Raw genomic sequence first — 19,628 nt, forward strand, 5'->3', positions numbered from 1 at the left:
TGGTAATAATTTACTTGCTCTAATTTTTCACCATTTATGTATAACTTGCAATTGTTCACTGTGATGCTTCTGTCAAGTGCAACTTCAATACATGAAGTGCAGGTTCATAATCCTTGTTGCGCTGTTTCCCTGTCCTACCTTCTATTGGCTGAAAATCATTCAGGTTCTTGGACAAGAACACAGCATCTGCACATAAAAGTATGCACATTCATATCTCAACCAATATGGTGTTAAGGTTACCACAACCATTCTGTATGCATTTTTCCATAAGGAATCGCCAAGGGGAAACACACATCCTTGTGTTATTCCCTGTTCAGTGATGAATCATATCTTGTGGTGAATCAATTCCATATATTCTCATGCACTCTTTATTTCCACTATATACTACTCTTGCTATTCTTATCTTCCATGTTACTGCCTAAAGTCGTCCCCCACCCCCCACTACTACATATGTCATGACTCCGCAGCTGAATCAATAAGCCACATTTTTAATCATGGCTCCATCTATCACACTGGTAAGCAAAATTCGTAGCCCTTTCTTACCCTTTGGGTAAACTGATTGGAAAGTCCTTTGCTGTTTGCTTGCTGATTTCTCCACTGGTAATATTTTTGCTAAATTGCTATTAGTAAAAAGATACTTCTTTGGTCTTTTTAGCTGCCAGAAAAAGGAAGTGGGGGGAAAACAATGCATTCCTTAAGTGCCTAGATAATCACCCTGGCAGCCCAAAGTTGTCGGAGTGGAAGAATATTACTGGAGAGCATGATTGATGACTCTTGGATATGGATGTGTCCCATTGGAGAATACACATCCAGGGGGTGGGGAAAAGGCCCGGGTTAAGGGGGAAATGAATGATGTATTTTAGTATTGGCTGCATCCAGCTAACACCAACATGGCCACTTCTAATAAATCAATTTTCTTTTCTCTGAGATGCAGCTAGAGACTTCTGATTTGAATGGGGGTGGATTTTTGGAGTCCTGACAATTAGAAGACTCTGAGCACTGAAATTGGATATGTTTATTGGTTTTATCTTTTTTCTAATTTATAGAGAAATATTTGAATAATATCATCAATTTCCTTCTGTATGGGGAGTTTTTTTTAATCTCTAGTCATGAATTAATAATGTTAAAAGTCAATACTCCATGTCCTTCTCATAGTTAGCAGTAGCCCTAGCAAGTCTGCTTGACCCTGCCAACTACTGCATAGCTGCTGGGGACAATAACATGCTATAGCAGCTGCTGCCCATCCCATAATCACAATTCTTCCTAGGCATGTTGCAATGTAGGAAATGGATTTTTAAATCATGGCACTGACATCCACAGTGTGCTGTTGAAGTATTTAGCCATCTGTTTCAGTTATAGTAAGGGTAATAAAGAACACGTGTGGACTTCAGCTCACAGAATTCTATGCATGCATTTGCATTTGTAAAATGGGAATGGAATTTTATGCATGGAAATGTAATTTATTTTATTTTATTCATGCATGAAAGGGCAAACTGAAACTTTATTCATGTACAAAAATGGGTAGAGTTTGGATAGATCTTTGTTATGACCGAAGTCTGCAAAACCCTTCTGTTGTAACTCTACAACTGAATCAGAAGGCTACAGTTTTCTTTACTGCCCCCTTTATCACCCAATTCTGTTAAATCATTAACTATGTGCAGAGCTAGACATACAGTGGCATACAATTCTTGCTGTTGCATATTTTTTGTTGATTTCCTTGTGGGCTAGGTGCCAAATTGGAAGCTTGATCATGGATTTGCACTTGCTGTTACATATCATAGTACCTCAACTAATCAAGGGACATTTATATTATCCTCACAAAAATCCAGTGAGGATTTCTCTCTCCTTTCTTCTCTCCTTCTTCTTTATGCTTCTTTCAAATTCCATTTCCAACTTCCCTAGGGAGAAGAGCTTAGGGGCCACGGGTGCCTCTTCTCTGCCCCCTAACTCAGATTGTGCTTTTCATGTGTGCCCCAATCATCATCAGCAATTTACTGATGGCTTCCACTGACAAATCACTGAAAACAGTCTCTGCAAGGTTTAAAGTGAGGGAAAATAGAAATGAAAAATGGTATGAGTCTAAGACCTACAAGCTAATTTGAGTATGCAGTATATTCAGTTTAGCCATATTTTTAACCAATCAGTTTATTTTCTGAAATGTACATTTTCATCCTTCCTCCCCTTTAATGGCATGGAACAATTTATCTTAAGGAAGCAATTACAGGGCAACAGAACAACAGAACAACAGCAAATAGAATAGAATAGTCTAACAGAGTTGGAAGGGACCTTGGAGGTCTTCTAGTCCAACCCCCTGCCTAGGCAGGAAACCCTACACCACTTCAGACAAATGGCTATCCAACATCTTTTTAAAAACTTCCAGTGTTGGAGCATTTACAACTTCTAGAGGCAGGTTGTTCCACTGATTAATTGTTCTAACTGTCAGAAAAATTTATCTTTAGTTCTAAGTTGTTTCTGTCTTTGATTAGTTTCCACCCATTGCTTCTTGTCCTGCCCTCAGGTGCTTTGGAAAATAAATTGACTCCCTCTTCTTTGTGGCAGCCCCTGAGATATATAATAAATATAAATAAAATAAAAAATAGTACAGTAAATAAATAGTAATTATATATTAATAAATACTGCCTTTGCTGCCAAAGTTTTCATGACCTTCTAAACTTTTTGGAATAATCCAATTAATATTGGGGGAATGAAGAAGGCCTGTTTATTTAAGCGGTAAATTAGTACTATTTGTGCTCTGCTCTCTTATTTTATGTGTCCTTTTGAAAAGGCCTTTGACTATTTTTGAAGGCATGACATAAAATTAACTGTTGTTCAGTGGTTCAGAAAAGTTGATCATGCCTGATTTTTCAGGTTTTTCACTATGCAGCTTTCTTCATGCTGCTGCTGGTTGGCCTCCCCCCCCCATGCACTTTCTATACATTTCCAGCAGCCCAAAAGGAATATTCCCTACCATGGAAATGAAATTCTTATGCTGATTCTCTTAGTTCTGTTTTGAAAAGTGTGTTGCTGAGTCAGGGAGATTATTTTTCTCATATTTTGAGAAGGATTGGGAAAGATAAGTAGTGCCAAAGTCAAATATAAAAAATGTCAGAAGGAGTTAAAAGGGGGAGAGAGAGAGAGAGAGAGAGAGAGAGAGAGAGAGAGAGAGAGAGAGAGAAATCTAGCTAAGAAATTGGCAATGCTGTGATAATATTTCTAGCGACAAAAAGGAGAGCTTGTAGTTTTTACTGTTATGATTTCAGAGCAGTATAAATAAGGCAAGCATTTAAAGTGTTAACATTATGTTTCATGTTCTTGCTACGCTCCACAAAGATAGCATGTGATGCATCGGTGCTTTTAAATGCACTTGCTTGTTTGTAGCTCTCAATCATCTGGCAAGACTAATGAAGGACAGATACATTTTCCGCTCTCAGCCTGCATCATAGGTTAAATATTGAAATCTTCCATTTGCTGTAATGTGTGGCATTTGAAATTCTTACTGAGAACTCTGGCTGCCTTTTTGTGTGCTAGAATGAAATGTCAGTGAACAATTGTTTCTTCACTACTCTTGAGCTATGGCTTTGTGTCTGTAAAGGTCAAGCGTTGTACAGAGTCATGTTTCTATGGGAATTAGGCAACCTTGCTGGAAAGTGTTCCATGGACATGAAGTAGTCCACTTCTCTGTTCTTCTCTGATGACTTAAAATATGATGTCTCTTCCCCTTCCTTATTCTCTCTGATACTTGTCACCAGTTCATTCAGCCGAACAGCAAGGAGAAACCAGCACAGGTAATTATTAAAGCTTCGGTTTTTACTATTTCCTCAAAACATCTGTTGTTTATGCAAGTGTAAATCTTCACCTTTAAGTATTGTTTAAATAATCTGAAAGTCTTCATTTTGTAGATGGCTGGAGAAGACTTCCTGGTGTTGACTCAAATAGGGAGATTCTGTCTGTGAAGGATTACTGGAGTGTGAGACCAAACCTCTCTGAGAGCAAGCCACACGTAAGTAGCTAGCTGGAAGCCTAGATGGATGCGAATAACATGCATGTGTCTTAGATGTATCTCTGATGTGTAATTTTAGTAATTTGTATTTATACTCAAGGAATATTACTTTTTGAAATTGGTATTTTTTTTAAAAAAACATGAACAAAGTTGTTCCTTGCTTGGTTGGTTTTCATGATTTAGTGTTTCCAAAATGATTTATTCAGTTGTTGCATCAGGCAGGAACTCAGGAAATCCTTCTGTACTTGGTCCACTGTGTTCTGGGTTCACCTGGAATGTGGAAAAGAATAAACTTGGAATCTTGATTATGATTTACCTACTTTCCAAATTATGTCTTCTGAGAATCATAATCTTAATCATCATCATCATATATAGGGCTGTGTCCATCCTCTTTCTTTCCTTTTTTCTCTCCCAGTAGTTAACCTTTTTCTAGACTAATTACACTGTTATTGTGATCAAGGTTAGATAATTTGCTTTTAAATCTGAGAGTTTTGATATCAGACAGATTCATTATAGAAGTAAATCTTCTAACAAGATTTACTTCACTACAGTGTAAGAAGCTGCAGATAATTCTGTGATTCCATGTCCAATTCTATTTAAATATACTTTACAATTGTTCTTAGAGCCTAAATTTCTCTTGGCTTGTTTGGTTTTGGCAATAAAAGTATGAATTTATTACATAGTAATGATAAAATAGCTTTAACTGAATGTAATTTTATTTTAGATTATTTAGGAGAAACGATAGTTTATCACATTCAGACATGAGATTCACTTTTAATCAGATACATTTTGTTATGGCATCCTAGGTGTTTCAGCTTGTTGTTATGAAAGCATATTGCACTCTTATTTTATAGACTCATATAATTCTAGGGTTTGAAGGAACCCTGGTGCAATCCATCCAGGGCAGGGCTGTCAAACTTCTGGCCCACGGGCTGGATGTGTCATGTGCTGGCCCTGCCCCCACCCGATTTAGTGAAGGGGAAAAAAGTCCCAATACATCATGTGATGCCACTGTGATAATGTGAGTTTGACACCCCTGATCTAGGGGAAGAACCCTCAGACCATCTTAGACAAATGGCTGTCAAACTTTTGCTTGAAAATCAGGTTGGAGACTCCAAAGCAGGCTATTCCACCGTTTAATGGATCTCAGTGTCAGGAAATTTCCTCTTATGTCACATTTAGATGATTCTCTGTAAAACTTCTTGTATTCTTGGGTACTATAGAGATTATATTCACAACTTCTTTCCTATGATAGCCTTTCAGTATCTCCCCTTTGCTGTTTTTTTTTTTTAGCTCAACATACCTAGTTCATTTAACTCTTCTTCATGGGATTTGGCCTCTTGGTTTACTATCTTTCATGTTCTTCTCTACACTTTCTAGTTTCTCATCATATTTCACATTTTGTGGAAACCCCAAGGACTCCTTTGCAAATTGAGCACACAAAACCCCTAGGGCCTAAGCTAACCCTGGGAATATGATTTTTTTTAAAAAGCCAAATGTTTTTCAGTAGCATCCTCAGTAGCATACAGGGCAGGAGGTGCAACAAAGAACACAGTTTTATTTCTAATACTTCTTTCTATTTTAGATAAGGGCCAATGTAAGCAGCTGGCACAAAGTGACATGTGAGGATAGAGGGTAATTTAAGTTGATCTGTTGATTGATTATGATATTTGAGAGCTATGTGAGAAGTTGTCATCTACATAAAATGTGCTACTTTGGAAAGTAGCACATTTTACTCTACTCACATGAGCAGGTCTTTCCTTGTAGGGATTTTTAATGTCCTGCACCTCTCTACTGTTGTTATCTCAAGATATTGTCTCCCACAGGCTGCCATTTCCTCTCCTACCATCTCAGTTCAAACTGAGATTATAACAGGGCCTTTCCAACAGATTCAGCCAGGCAGAGAAGAATCCAGCCCAAGCACATCACCAGCACCTCTCCGCCATTTTGACCAAGGTTTAGCAATTTCAAACAACGTGTCTTCTGGTTTCCTTCTGGCCCTTCCAACGCTAGATGATTTTATTCCCCCTCACCTCCAGAAAATTTCCAACCACCAGCACCCATTGTTTTCACCTCAGTCTGCACTACACACTCATGCAAAACTACCTTCACTCTCATCACCACCTCCTCTACTGATCCCTCCAGCCACAGAAACCTCAAGCAGCATTTTGGAGACTGAAAGCACAGGAATGGTCTTTCAAACAGTAAGCCTCATTACACCCACGCTGAGTCTACTGCTAAATAAGTATCCCCAAGTTGAAATCACCTTTCACTGGCATACTAAAACTAGACTTTCGCACTTTTTGATAGTGGCATGAAATTTTGCTTCTGTTCTGTGGCATGTATATATATTGTTTGTCTCTTCTGACCTCAAAACTCTTCCTTGTATAATATTCCATATTGTTCTCTTCTCTTTTTCCATATTTGAAAACTCTACATTTAGCTGTAACCAGCATGTTACAGCTAAAATGCATGATAGAAGCCTTAGATTATGAATGAGGAACATCTGGATTAATTGTCCACAGGTTTTTTCCATATCCTCAGGAGGTCCTTCTCTACAGGGCAGCACCTTTCTCCATGGAAATCATAAACTGTTACATCCACACCTTTCCTACTGCACAGACAAAATAATTGAATCAGATGTGTTGCAGGGAGAGAAAAGAAACGTTTTCATCCAGAAATGGCACATGATTTCCCTTCCCTCTGAGCAGAGAAAAGAGTCATCCTAAATGACGTAGGAGAAAGATGGGCCATCCTCAGATATGTTCTCGCTGGAGATATTGTGGGAAGTAATCCAGATATTGGGCCAGGCAAGCTTTATTATTCATGGCTTAGGTTAGAAGTGCAAAATTGAGGGAGGTTGCAATAAGGGTGTGAAGTGGACCTTCGCGAAATGATTATAGCAGAAGAACTTCACAAAATGGCTGTTTAAGAACCAGCCATAAAACACCCTATTTGGCTAAAGGCACCTTAGATCTAAGTTGCTCTGTAGCATACCATTGGGATTGAGTTAGATGGAAGTATCTGATGTCTTAGAACAGATTGCCTTTCCTTTCCTTAGAACATACTGTGCCAGGAATGTTGGGAAATATGCAGTGCATTATTTGTGGAATAGCCTTTGAAGGTGGATCAGAAATATGGCCAGAGTAGAGGAGAAAGGGTGGTGATTGGATGTAGCAGCCCTGTTATATTTACAACCAGTATTAAATTCTACTTTATCCATGGTGGGACTTCCTCATGGAACAAACTGCACATAAAGTTAAATGGGTTTGAAAACCAATATTTTTATTCAAGCCTCTAAGAAATGTTTAGGAGAATTATGTTGCTGGTTTTGAATTTCAGTTTCTCCATCCATCACTGAATTCCAAAACCATTTGGGAATGGACAGAATGTAAACCAATACAAATGAAACTAATACATGCAAACCCTCATCATGTTTAACACTCTTTGGGTTTGTATCCTCATAGTATTATCAGCCCTTTTTGAGAGTAGCAGTTTATGCAGTTTTTATTTACCTGCCACACTAGTTTTCTTTTGCAGGATGCATACATACAAAAATATACATAAAGTCCAACTTCCCACATCTTGCCCTTCAGGCAGATAGACAATGATTAGAGGTTTGAATGTCTTCTTCTCTCTGGACTAAAGTATCGTTTCCATCCATACCATGTGTGGGTATGTGAGGCCTCATAATTGGTTCATCCCACCTGAACATCACCATTAGCTGTGTTATGGTTGTGGAAGGACCAAAAGAGCAAGCCAAGAGTGTTGAGGATGGAGGGATTGTCTGAGACCCACTGCATTTGAGGTGGTTCAGGAATGCACAGGGTCTCCATTACTTTGAGTATCATTAAAGTACTGCTCTAGCCCTGAGAAAGAGGCATCCAATTATCTCAAAATGTGAACAGCATCAATCAAAGGGTAATGAGCCATTCAGCCACATCAGTCTCTTCCATAAGCAATGACATTCCAGACAATATAAGCAAAGACTCGGAGTGATTCATCCAGATAAACAGTTATCCAGTTATGGATCAGAAGAAGTCTGGTAGCACATTTTTCAACTCACAAATTTTAAGGGATAAGTTTTCATGAGCTGCAGCCATTAAATTGTAATGAGTTGGGGAGGGAGGGGAAAAAAGGAAGACAGGTGGTTATGCAGATCCAGGTTACGTGCAACACAAATAATCCTTAAGAAAGGATTGTTCTGCGTCAACATGAAGATGATGTTATCTGAGGAGTGATGTGTCTGCCCATGGCTAGGCCACTGATTTGCACATATAAATTATTACCAAAAGTGAAGTGGCTAAGGGTGAATGCAATGTCCCACAGTTTAATGGCTAGGCATATTAGTGATGATGTTCTTGATGCGTTGAAGTCCATGTTTGTGGAGGATGTTGATGTTTACTGCCTAAACATCCATGGTAGCTCAGATTGTGTTATTAGGAAAATTGCACATGGATCTCAGCTTTCTCGGGAAATTTTTTGTAGCCAAGAGTGCTAGCAATATGAGGTTGTAATACAGAGTCCGTGCAACCTGACATTCCAGGTTTATGAGAGTAAGATTTTTTTTTCTCTTACAATGTCTAGTTATGAGTATGACCCAGATAAATTAGTATTGGAGGGACAACCTTACCATCAGCTATATGTTGGCAACATGCAGGTGGGTAAGTCTGAAGGCTCAATGCTTTGTTAGATTGGGCAAGTCCGTGAGGAAGAAATTCAGGTTAAAAAGACAAGGTACTCCATCAAATCTGCATGGGTGATAAGGGTCAACATGCCTCTACCTGGAGAACTGTTACTGAGGATCTTAGTTGATGAGTACCTCTTACAAGTTTGTTTGTATGCCGGGGTTGGTCACCCAACCCTTGGAATATCTTGGAATATCTCATGCTCTCATCTAAGTACAATAGGTGATCCAATCAATAGCATCTGGCAATGCATTAAAAATGCCCCAGAGGGATTGGCATGCTTGAACTTGACCTAGACTCTACTGTGCCATTATGGTGCCTGAAGTTGCTCCTGCTACTATAACTATTAACAGATGGCACAACCTTTCAATCTTGGACACTTTTTCAGTCAGATCTTTAGTCAATGAAAGGTTATTGCCATTGTGGATGAAGCTTCCCTTCATCCTTGGGTCACAGAGACAGGCAAGCATGGTTGAAGCACAAACATAGCACATTTGAACTACAGTGAGGTGGGGTAAGATTTTAAATTCAGGGATCCAGATAGATCCTTGCCAGTAAGAGGATTGGCCTCCAGTCATAGATTCTTTCAGTTTTCCCTCTCGTGGTCTCTTCCTGGCAGCAGAGTCCATTCCAGACTGGCAGCTCACTTAGCTGCACCCTCACATGACCACTTCGCCTGTCTCCCAGTGTTCTGTCTCCTGGTGTCACTTCACTGAATCTCAAATAGTAGCAGTTGCTGAACTGGTCAAGGTGTAGATAATTTATTTTGGAGCATCAGCAAAATACATGTCAACAGTCTAATTATGGATTATCTTTGCAAAACCCTTCAAACAGTGGCTTTCAGTCTCATCTTGGAAAAACATTTCCAGATGTTTTGGGTTTCAAACTTCAGAATGACTATATGGGCTCAGACTGTTTTATGCTTGAAGCAGCATGTGTATTTCTGTTGCCACATATGAAGAGATTCTGCCACTGGCTGTGGCTGACCAAGTTTTTATCAAATCTCCAAATTGGAATGGGTCACCACTTTGTCTATGGCCTGATTAACTGACTCTACATTCTTCCTCCCTCACACAGTCTTGGTTTACTAACATCTTGCTGGCTAATTGCTTGCAAATAGCATTGCCAATCTTCTTTCTAAAGTAGAGAAAGCATGAGACTTGCATGTGCACAATCACTCCTGCCACCAGCTCTGTGTATTCACGTTCCCTTTTTCTGGCCCAGAATGTAATTAGTCATTCTTTTTTTCTGTATGTGCACAATGCACCAAAAAAGATGTTGTGTGAAAACAACTTCTTGTTCTGGTGGGTTCTGTTGAACTTGTTTGTTTGTTTTTTCATTGCCAAAATGGTCTTCAGCAATCTTATGCAGTAATGACCTTTGCACTTGTGTGTTTCAGGAGAGCTGCCCCCAGCCACATGAAGCTTCTAAGCCCAGTGGTGGCCCTGCTGTCTCAATGACAATCAACAAATCTTTGGGTGTTTACCCTTCCACCACAGCTGTCAACCCTACAATTGTCCTTCTGCAGCATAACAGAGGTAAAATAAAAGCCACTCTCTCCTTCCTGGTTCATATTTAGCTAGAATTATTATTTGGTGATGGGGGATGCCATCATGAAATGGAAGAAACTTGAAACTTCCCAGAATAGGGACATTTCTTAAGGGACAAAGAAAATAACAAGGTAAAGGACAAAAAGATTCCCAAAAGTATCTAGCCAATATAATGCTAATCAAAATACCAAATAAAACAAACATAAAAGGCAATCAAAATCTTTGTAAGTCTGAAGTAAACTCTATTTACACCAAATGAAGTTCAAGACAGTTCACATCAAAAGCCTTTTATAATGCAACTGTGAAAAAATAAAACTTCTAAAAAGTTTGAGAGGGGAAAAAAAACCAGGAAATTGAAAACTTGTTTTCTGAGATTGGAGCAGAGTTATGTTGACTTACATTTCACATAACTTCCATTGTGCATTCTGCCATATTTATTTGTTTACCACCCATCTTTATTATTTCTACAAATAAGGTGGAAAATATACCTAATATTCCTTCATCCTCCTGTTTTCCACACAACAACCTCTCTGTGGTGGGTTTTGGGCTGAAAAAGAGTTACTGGCCCAAAATCACCGAGCCTCTTTTATACCTAAGAACTAAGACTTCGGTTTCTAGCCTGGACCTTTAACCCCTAGTGCAAATTGGCTCTAAGGGTGGGTTTTCTTTTCCTATTTTTAATTGTTCTTATGTGCCATTATGCAGCAAATGTTTTGTTTCTTAGTGAGCAGTGAAAGATTTCTCACCAGTTGGTGGGAAATGTTTATTTATAGTCACAGCAAGAAGAGACGATGGAATAGGTGGATTGCCTTTAGGTTTCTGGGTCCGTAGGCTGAAAAGTGCCTTCTTTTAATGTTTACAGACCACAGTATATTTAAAACTCTGAAACTGACATGGTATTGTATATGATGAGGGAGATTTTGTTGTAATGAGAGAGAAATGAATGTGATTTGTTAATGAGAATTTCCAATAGTTTCTTGTGCTGTTGTATACTTGAGGAAAGCTAGGAACCATAAGACTTTGCTAATTTAACAGCAAATTTATCTCCAGGTCTTTTCCTGTCTCTGCCCAGGACACAACTTCTGCATTTTGTTTTTTGAAAGGACAATTAACTAATTAATTTTTATCATTTTTCCCCATTCCCTGCAACTCTTCCTTTCATCTTTTTTTCCCCTAGTTACTTTAATTCAGTGCTAAAATGAGTAGGAGGAATCAGCTAGGATAGATTCCAGTCCGTGTCTATAACTTGATACTTTTTTCTCATGATTAAGCGAGGCATTATTTTTAGAGGAAGAAGTAGGCTGCTCACTTACATTTGTTATGTGCAGCCTAAACAAACAGCTGGGTTATGGTCCTCCCCAAAAATCATGTGATGATCATGATGTGAAAGACATAATACATATAAGAAATGTGAAAATCTTCCTTTAACTCCTTTCCACCTGCCACTAATTAGGCAGGGAAAACGGAGGGCAAAAATCTTACATCAGCCTAATGTAAACAATCTAAAACTACTTTCATTCATGTTATGCTGCTTCTCTTCATGCATGCATCGTATTTATAGGCAGGCTTCCATCTCTAACAAAACAAAACAAAAATAAACCATGACTAGTCATCTGACTTCATTCAGGAAGTGAATTAGAGAGGCTACCTTCTGCTCCAGTCTATCCACAGGTAGTCCTTCAGTTATGCCCTTTTGTTCAGGAACCATTAGGGTTAGTCCTTGAAGTTCCAGCCATTGCAGCCCATGAAAATAATTTGTGCTCTTCCCAGCTGGCTTCCCACAAACAAAGTCAGTGGGAAGACAGCAGGGAAGGTTGCAAGACATTTGGGTAAGTCTCCTTCTACCCCCTGGACTTTCTTTGCTTCCACAAATGCGCACACATACCCCACACCCTCTTTCCCTGGCCTCTTTTGCATCTGTTTTCCCCACCTTCCTTGAGCTTCCACACATGAACGTATGACACCTTGCACCCTTGTTTCCTAACCTCCCCGAGCTTGTGCCACACTGCACAACCCTAAGTCATCTGCATCTTGGGTTTATAACAATAACTGGGACTGGATTGCCTTTGGCCACATGACATTGCACTTTAAAACTGCATCACTTAGTGATGGCAATCCCAGTCCCAGTTGCTTCTGTAACTGGAGGACCATGGTTATCTATCTTCAAGAGTATCCAGCTGCTCAAAGATGATACAACCATGATGGCGAACCTAGGCCATGCATGCTAGAAGTAGCATGCAGAGCCATCTCTCCGGGCATGCCAGCCGTCGCCCGTTGCTCTTCCGGGTTCAGCCGCGCATGCACTCTGGCCAGCTGGCCTTCATGCGTGAGGGAGCGCTGGAAACCAGAAGAGCAGCTCAGTCGACCAGCTGGTCTTCACATGCACATGCATGTTAGAAAACAGAAGACCAGGTGGCCAGAGCAGATGCACCTACTGGTAAGCTAAGCTTCCAGTTTTTGATGCTCCTGCGCTCCCACATTAGGGGAGCTGCTCTTTTGGTTTATGGCGCGCGCATGCGGTCCTGTTTCGGCATTCGGTGCCAAAAAGGTTAGCCACCACTGTGATATAAGCTCCAAAATAAGGCCTTGTTTTCAACCTAAACTTTCATAAGATGCCTGTTGGTCTATTTATGATAGCTTTCTTTACCTGCGACCAGGAGACTGGAGATGGTTAGAACCTTGTCCCTTGTGATTTCATGAAGTTCTATGAGAAAGACTTTCCTGACTGGTCTTTAGATTTGAAGGTCTGCAGAGGGTAATTCTCCGGCTTCTTCTCGATAACCTTTCTTCATTTGGGGAATGGCGATGGAAGATGTCCATTCTTATGGGCTGGTTATGTTTGGATATGGTATTGCTGAACCTTTGGATCTTAAAAAAAAAAGGTTTTAGATCATAAGGGCTTATTTGGAGCTATTGTGAATTGAATATCCATTTATGAGATCAAAGAATAAATATTTAATAAATAAACTAGAATAAATATTTTTTCATTGTTCACGCTAAATGTTCCAGTTTGAATCTTGCATCTCACTTAATTCAATAAAGGTGCACCTATATGTTGCTCTGAATGTGCACCAGGTAGAATTCTTCTTGAAGACACATATATGGGGACATTGTAAGACTTAGTCCCCATTTGTGTGTGTAGACTGTCTGGTGCCCTCCCAATGTTTTGGGCTTCAGTGCCCATCAGATAATCAACCCATATTATTGGTAGCAAGTTATTGCTGTAGCTTCCAGCAAAGATAATGTCTAGGAGGGACTTGGAAAGTTCTAGGTATTTTTATCCTTCTAATTTGGTGAAAAAATGTATGCATGTCAGGTTGTTTGAATCAAACATGTAAACATGTTACTCATTCATTATATATGGGACTCTTGCTCAGCACTTTTATTTAAAGGGCAAGGGGGTTAAAATGTTGGGTTTGATGAAATGCTAATGGTGGTAGGGTGTTTGAGATTTTATCAGCAGATTGTGGACGTCTTATCAAGAGTTTAGGGCAATCATGGTTTCAACAATTTGTTTTTTCCCTTCCTCTCTTTCTCACAGCAGAGCAGCAAAAAAGGTTTAGTAGCCTTGCAGGTATGATGTTATTGTTGTTATTCTGTTTCCAGCTATTGCTGTTTCTACTGCTGTATTTGGCCAAGTGCTTTTTATCTAATAGAGTATCATTAGTGAATCTGCTTCAATTCAGGGGTAGAGGAATTGTACTTGGTTCAGCAACTGTGACTTATTTATGATACTTTTCTCCGGAATTCCACAAGGCAGTCTTGGAAAAAGATGAGACCTGGCCCACCATTTAAAAAGAACTTGGAATATATCAAAGCCACAGATCATGAAATGTCAGTGAAGTGTCCCCCTTTGCACCTAAGGATTATATGGATTTTTGCAGCCCAGTTCTGATAGCCCAGCCCCTGTTTTACCAGAATGACTAGTCTGATACCTTTCTATATTAGCATCCAACATTTTAAAATAATCAAGAATTGAATATTAAGATCATATTCAGAAGCAGGTAGAATCAATCTTTATTGATTTTAAATGTTTGTTAGCTGTTATTGAGGGAAACTAGTCCAGAACAATACATTAAAGTATGTTAGAACATTCAGCAAATTAACTCTGGGATGGATTTGCTCATGATACTCTGGGATGAATGCAGATTATATTGCATGAAACATGACTGTGTAAGTTTAATTTCCATTTAAAATATTGTTCTTGAGCTCACCGTGCATGTTCTTAAGCATGAGTATGTTGCTTTCCCCTTCCTCCCAGTGCATGCCACACTGCATTATCACTGTTTACTGAAATTTGATACATTTTGGATGAGTCAGTTTATGATCCTTCTCCCTTCCGGAAATCTTTCCGGAGAATCTGGTAGAGGTGGAGCTTAAAGGGTGCTACATTGTAATAACAGTTACATTAGAGGAGTTAACTATGATTCTGTTGCTAAGCCTGTGTAGTGTTTATTGATCTGAGAATCAGTGAATAAGGTCCCAAAGTTTAAAGTATTTAGAATGCAGTGTTAAAGGAAATATGGAACACTTTCTTTTCCAAAATTCCTTCTTTATTAAGTCATATTGAAAATATAAACTCTTTTAAACCAACAAGATACTTCATTTGTATTTCTCCAAGGCTCTGTTAAATATTTTATAGCAATGGGGAAAGTCCAAGTGACTACTGCTTTTGTTTACAGATCCAGTGCCTGATCCACCAGTTGTTGATAAAGTAGTTGGTATATCTCTTCAACAAAAGTTAAATCCAAGCAAGGAAGATGCAGTAGAGGAACAGAAGAGAATTGTTAATAATTCTCAGCATATGGCTGATGATTCTCTGGATTCCATAGGCATTCCACTAAGAGTAAGGAAATATTTTCCTATCAATTCATTCCTGATTGTCTTTTTTTGTTGTTGTTACAGTCAATTTTCAGCATATAAATTGTTTTGTTGGATTTTTGTCATGATATAAATCCACTTAGTGTTTGTGTACTTTTATGAATAATAAAGTAGGTACATAAAGTAAAATATTCTGTCTTTAAACAAATTCCCAGAAGTTTCAAACTTTGGAATCGGAATTAAAGAAGGTAAGTTTGTCAAAAATGTGTTAAAATATATGCGTGCAATTGTGGGTTGGTTTTTTTTTTTGTAATCCATACATTTTGTGATAGTGTCTCACTACATTCCAGAAAGATGACACTTCCCCTTTCCTTGATTGCTTTTGGAGATTGTCCCCTTTCTTATTAGGCCTCTGAGGACCAAACAAAGACACAGAAATATAGCAAGCTGCCTTTAAATTATGAATCAGAACATTTGCCCATTATTGATTATGTTACTTGGTGTATCTCAAGAGCTTCAAGAAGGCTTTCCTATAACCTGAAAGTTCTAGCATTAAGCAACATTAAGTGGTGCAAAAGAGCCTCCAGATTAAAAAAATAATTACAATGCAAAATCTCATAGTCAAATATTTACTAAACTTCGTGTGTAATAGCAAGCCAGTTTGGTTAAGGCACCAGGCTAGGAACTGGAAGAGCATGGCTTGTAGTCCTGCCTTAGGCATGAAACCAGCTAGGTGACTTTGGGCCAGTCACTTCCTCAGCCCTAGAAAGCAGGCAACGGCCAACCGCTTCTGAAATATTGCCAAGAAAACTTCAGGCACTAGTCCAGGCAGCCGTCACGAGTCAACACTGACTTGAAGGCATGCACACTAATGCATAGTACTTTTAATTTAATCATTTCTATGTTGTGACATTCCTCTTTAACATTTTTCACGTGGGATTGATTAGTTTCTCTGAGCTTCATCATGAGGAGTCAGGACGGGGGCCACAACACCCACTCACCTGATGGGTCTGATTAGTTTGGTTAAAGACTGCTGTCTTTGGACCAATCTTTTTCCTTCTTAACACACCCGGCCTTCTAAAGTTGTTGTTGGGAAGAAAATAGCAGGTATAATACCTTGGGTATTTTACAAAAGGGGAAAGAGAATATAAGTCTAATAAATGAAATAGTCAGGTTTTTGCTGAGGGAAGGCACTTGCTCCTCTCAATCCAGAGCATCTCTCTGAGAAAAGCATGATTGATTCTACCATCAAGCTGCTGTTGAATCGGCTGCCCCTTCTCAGGGCTTAAATTGCATGCGCAGGCGAGAAACACAAAACTCCTAAGCCAGAAAACCCCAAATCCTCAGCTATCAGTCAATAATCTCTTGACATCCTTGTCAGGTTCTGTGTGTTGGGTGGCACTCTTTGGGTGGGATGTAGCAGCACCACCCTAAACACAGGGAATTGCAGTCTATTTCCCCAGAACCCACTCCTTTAAGATTGCCTGTTGACTGATGCTTTTGCCCTGCCCAGGTTTTCATAGGAACTTATTCTCTTGAGTTTCCTGGAAGACCACCCTCCATCTGGGACAGCATCTCCTTCTGGAGCCACCAGGCAGAGATTATCTTGGGGGGCGGAGAGGGGGAAAGGTGCATGCTCCCTGACATAATCAGCTGAATTTCAGTGCACAGTTGCTGAACAGCCTTAGTTTGCTTTAAAATTAAAAAAAAAACAACCTTTCCTCTTTACAACTTTCCTCCTCCTTTTCTTTACCTATAGGATAGAGACATGAAGGGCATGGGGAAAATGTGTAGAAAATACAGCAATCTCCTTTTTAGACTGAGGTAATTTGTGCTGTGACAGCCAACAGCATAACCCAGAAACTATTGGAACTCCTTTTAGCTTCTTCCTGGTGTTTGCTTTCAAACTATAGATCAGCTGCATGGAATGGCAAACAGTAGCATCAAATGGGAGTCAGCTTGCTAGTGTTTCCAGTGCCCAGTGGAAAAGAATTAGCAAAGGTGGGAAGCAATCCCATGCCAGGCTCGATTTGCAAATTAGACCACCAGAACATCTCTTGGTAGAAACAGAGATGATAGACAACCATATGGAAGCAACCTGGCATGCTGTGAAGAAACAAAACCTTGCTTTACTATGCTACCTGACTCTGTTGTTACATCCTCAAGCCACCAACAACCAACTTTAACCTTATACTGTCTACCGTGGACCTCACGCCATTCCTAAGAGGTCTTTAAGGGGGTGTGCATAAGCATACCAGCATGCCTTCCGTCCCTGCCCCACTGTTCCTATTTATCCATTTATTTGTACTCATTTATTATGTATATACTTATATCTGTTTATACTTATAAGTTTACATGTTATGGTCATACTTATGCTTGTTTTCTCATAAATGCTTGACAAACAAATAAAATAAATAAATAAATAAAAAGTGGGTAACTCCAGTGAAAACCATTACAACCATGTAGACCAGAGGTCTCCAAACTTGGCAACTTTAAGACTTGTGGATTTCAACTCCCAGAGTAGCTGGCTGAGGAACTCTGGGAGTTGAAATCCACAAGTCTTAAAGTTGCCAAGTTTGAGGGCCCCGATGTAGACTAACAAAGAGGCTGCCTTCTCCTCCACAAAATCCTGAAATAATTACAAGTTACTTTGATGGATGTGCCTATATCTGCTCACATTCTCCCCTGCCCTTCCACAGACAGAAGGGAAGACAGAGATGGATCTACATAAATGATCAATGCTTCAGCAGCCATTTAGCTATCAATTTCATCTAGACTTTTCTTTGCTAGTGCTTTCCCAATCCTGCTGGTCACTGCTCTTTTCGAACTAGCAGCAGAGCGGGCCTGAAATACATAGTAAATGCATAGTAAACAAGCAAAGGACAAGCTGAGGAACATTCCTTGTGCAGCTGCTACTGTGGCAGATTCTTTTCTAGAAATATTCCAGCATGATGAAACATGGCAATTGTCAGAATTTAGGAACAGTTTCTGGCTGGCAGCTGGTATGTGGAGCCTGGCATCTATTCCATGTATGAGGGAAAGCTCTTGGATGACTCAAAGAATCAAAAGTCTCTTCCTCTATGAAAAGGATGTAAACTTAAGGTGGTGCTTTCCTTTAATTTAAAATTGATGCACATCCAGATGGTTTTAAGGAAACCGAAGATTTGGATAAGCTTTAAGATTTGGTTATCTGACTGGCATGTATTTTGTTAGCTGGAAGCTAGACCAAATTTTATGTGACATTTGGAGGGCCATGCTCCAAGAATGCCAAAGCCCATTTTGGAAGGTGGGTTTCTGGAGTTTTAACAGGTAAAATAGGCACCCATTTACTCTCTAAAATCTTCCGCACATATGAAAAAGGGAACCAGATTTTGGAATCACCCAAGCATGAAAAACAGCATAATGGTGAACTACATAAAAACCTTCAACCCCTAATACTTTATGTATTCTTAGTCTAAATTGTAAAAATCCTCATGAAATTTAGTTATCTTTCAACAGAAGCCTTCAAATGTTCCAAGGGCTATAAGTACTAAACTACCATAGGTGGGTGTGGAGGTTGGTGGTCAAAGTTTGGAAATTAGTTTTAGGGAGAAGAATGATACTGATATTTATAGTGTTGCCTTTCTCAGGACATCAAAGTTTCTCAAGGCATCAACCATCCAACCAGTTAAGTAGATAAGTGTGACAGAGCCATGCCAAAGGAATAATACAATCTAGAAACTGATCTTTGTTATTGTCAGACTGGCCCTTGACTGGATAGGTTTTAGAGAAAAGGTTTTTTTTTAACTAGAGAAGCTGAGTGCAGCATAGATGAGGCAAGCTGTGAAGAAAAACTGCACAAAAATTGTATATCGAAGCAATCCCCAATATCCAAAACCCTTCACCCTGGGAGACCAGACCAATCAGGTCCCGTTTAGATGTTTTGGGACCTCAGTGCACCAGTATAAATTCTTTTCCCAGGACTGGAGTCCTTGAAGCTCGGCAGATGGCTTATTTTAGCACCTCTGGTTCCTGTTAGTGTCCATACTCCCCAGTTTCCCATTGCATTCTTTCACACCTCCAGCACACTTCCCTTCCCAGATTCCCCCTCCTTCCTGGTTATGGCAGTTGTTTGTGAGCTTCAAAGAAAGTGAAATTGAGCAGCTGACAGTTATTTTGGTGCCTAAAACTGATGCTGTCACAAGAGCTAAACAGTATTTAATGTAGCTCAAGATATGTAATTTGTTCAAAAAGAATTTGGGTACTCTTTGAACGGGTCATCTGTGAATTCACAGTTTCTCCCACTTGCATGTAGGGATGCTCAACCTTGCTTTCATATGCTTGGTCCTCCAACGTTAGTGGATCCCTGCCTTGCTATGCTGCAAACTCTGAAGATTCTAGGATCTGAAAGATTCCACACAGTTATTGCCCAGGGCTAGAAACCCAAAGTGTGAATTCACAGATAACCATTTGAAAATCTACAATTACAATTGATCAGTTCTTATAACAGCTGCACCAATTCACATTACTTTAATATTGCCTAGTTTTTGGTCCTAAATATATGTGATAGGAAGACTGCCTGTAGCACCA

The 19,628-nt window shown here is 39.5% G+C and overlaps 1 protein-coding gene across 50 annotated transcripts in view; it reads left to right on the plus strand.

The window, feature by feature from the left end:
* The window catches only part of SORBS1 (sorbin and SH3 domain containing 1), a 107,793-nt gene that overhangs the window by 39,616 nt on the left and 48,549 nt on the right, over window positions 1-19,628 (plus strand). For 29 of the 50 annotated variants that reach the window (XM_087963994.1, XM_087964016.1, XM_087964002.1 and 26 more), the window contains exons 5-10: window positions 3,750-3,785; window positions 3,900-4,000; window positions 5,827-6,204; window positions 10,088-10,226; window positions 13,780-13,812; window positions 14,921-15,084. In XM_087963994.1, coding sequence (XP_087820120.1) covers window positions 3,750-3,785; window positions 3,900-4,000; window positions 5,827-6,204; window positions 10,088-10,226; window positions 13,780-13,812; window positions 14,921-15,084 — 851 coding nt within the window. Of the gene's footprint in view, window positions 1-3,343; window positions 3,444-3,749; window positions 3,786-3,899; window positions 4,001-5,826; window positions 6,205-10,087; window positions 10,227-13,779; window positions 13,813-14,920; window positions 15,085-19,628 lie in introns of those variants that run through there. The other 21 variants (XM_087963995.1, XM_087964013.1, XM_087963987.1 and 18 more) reach the window with 7 other exon arrangements.

This window comes from Notechis scutatus, chromosome 4 (genome assembly GCF_049901735.1).
Source record: "Notechis scutatus isolate UNSWTSFEM ecotype Mainland chromosome 4, rNotScu1.2, whole genome shotgun sequence".
Classification (NCBI taxonomy): domain Eukaryota; kingdom Metazoa; phylum Chordata; class Lepidosauria; order Squamata; family Elapidae; genus Notechis; species Notechis scutatus.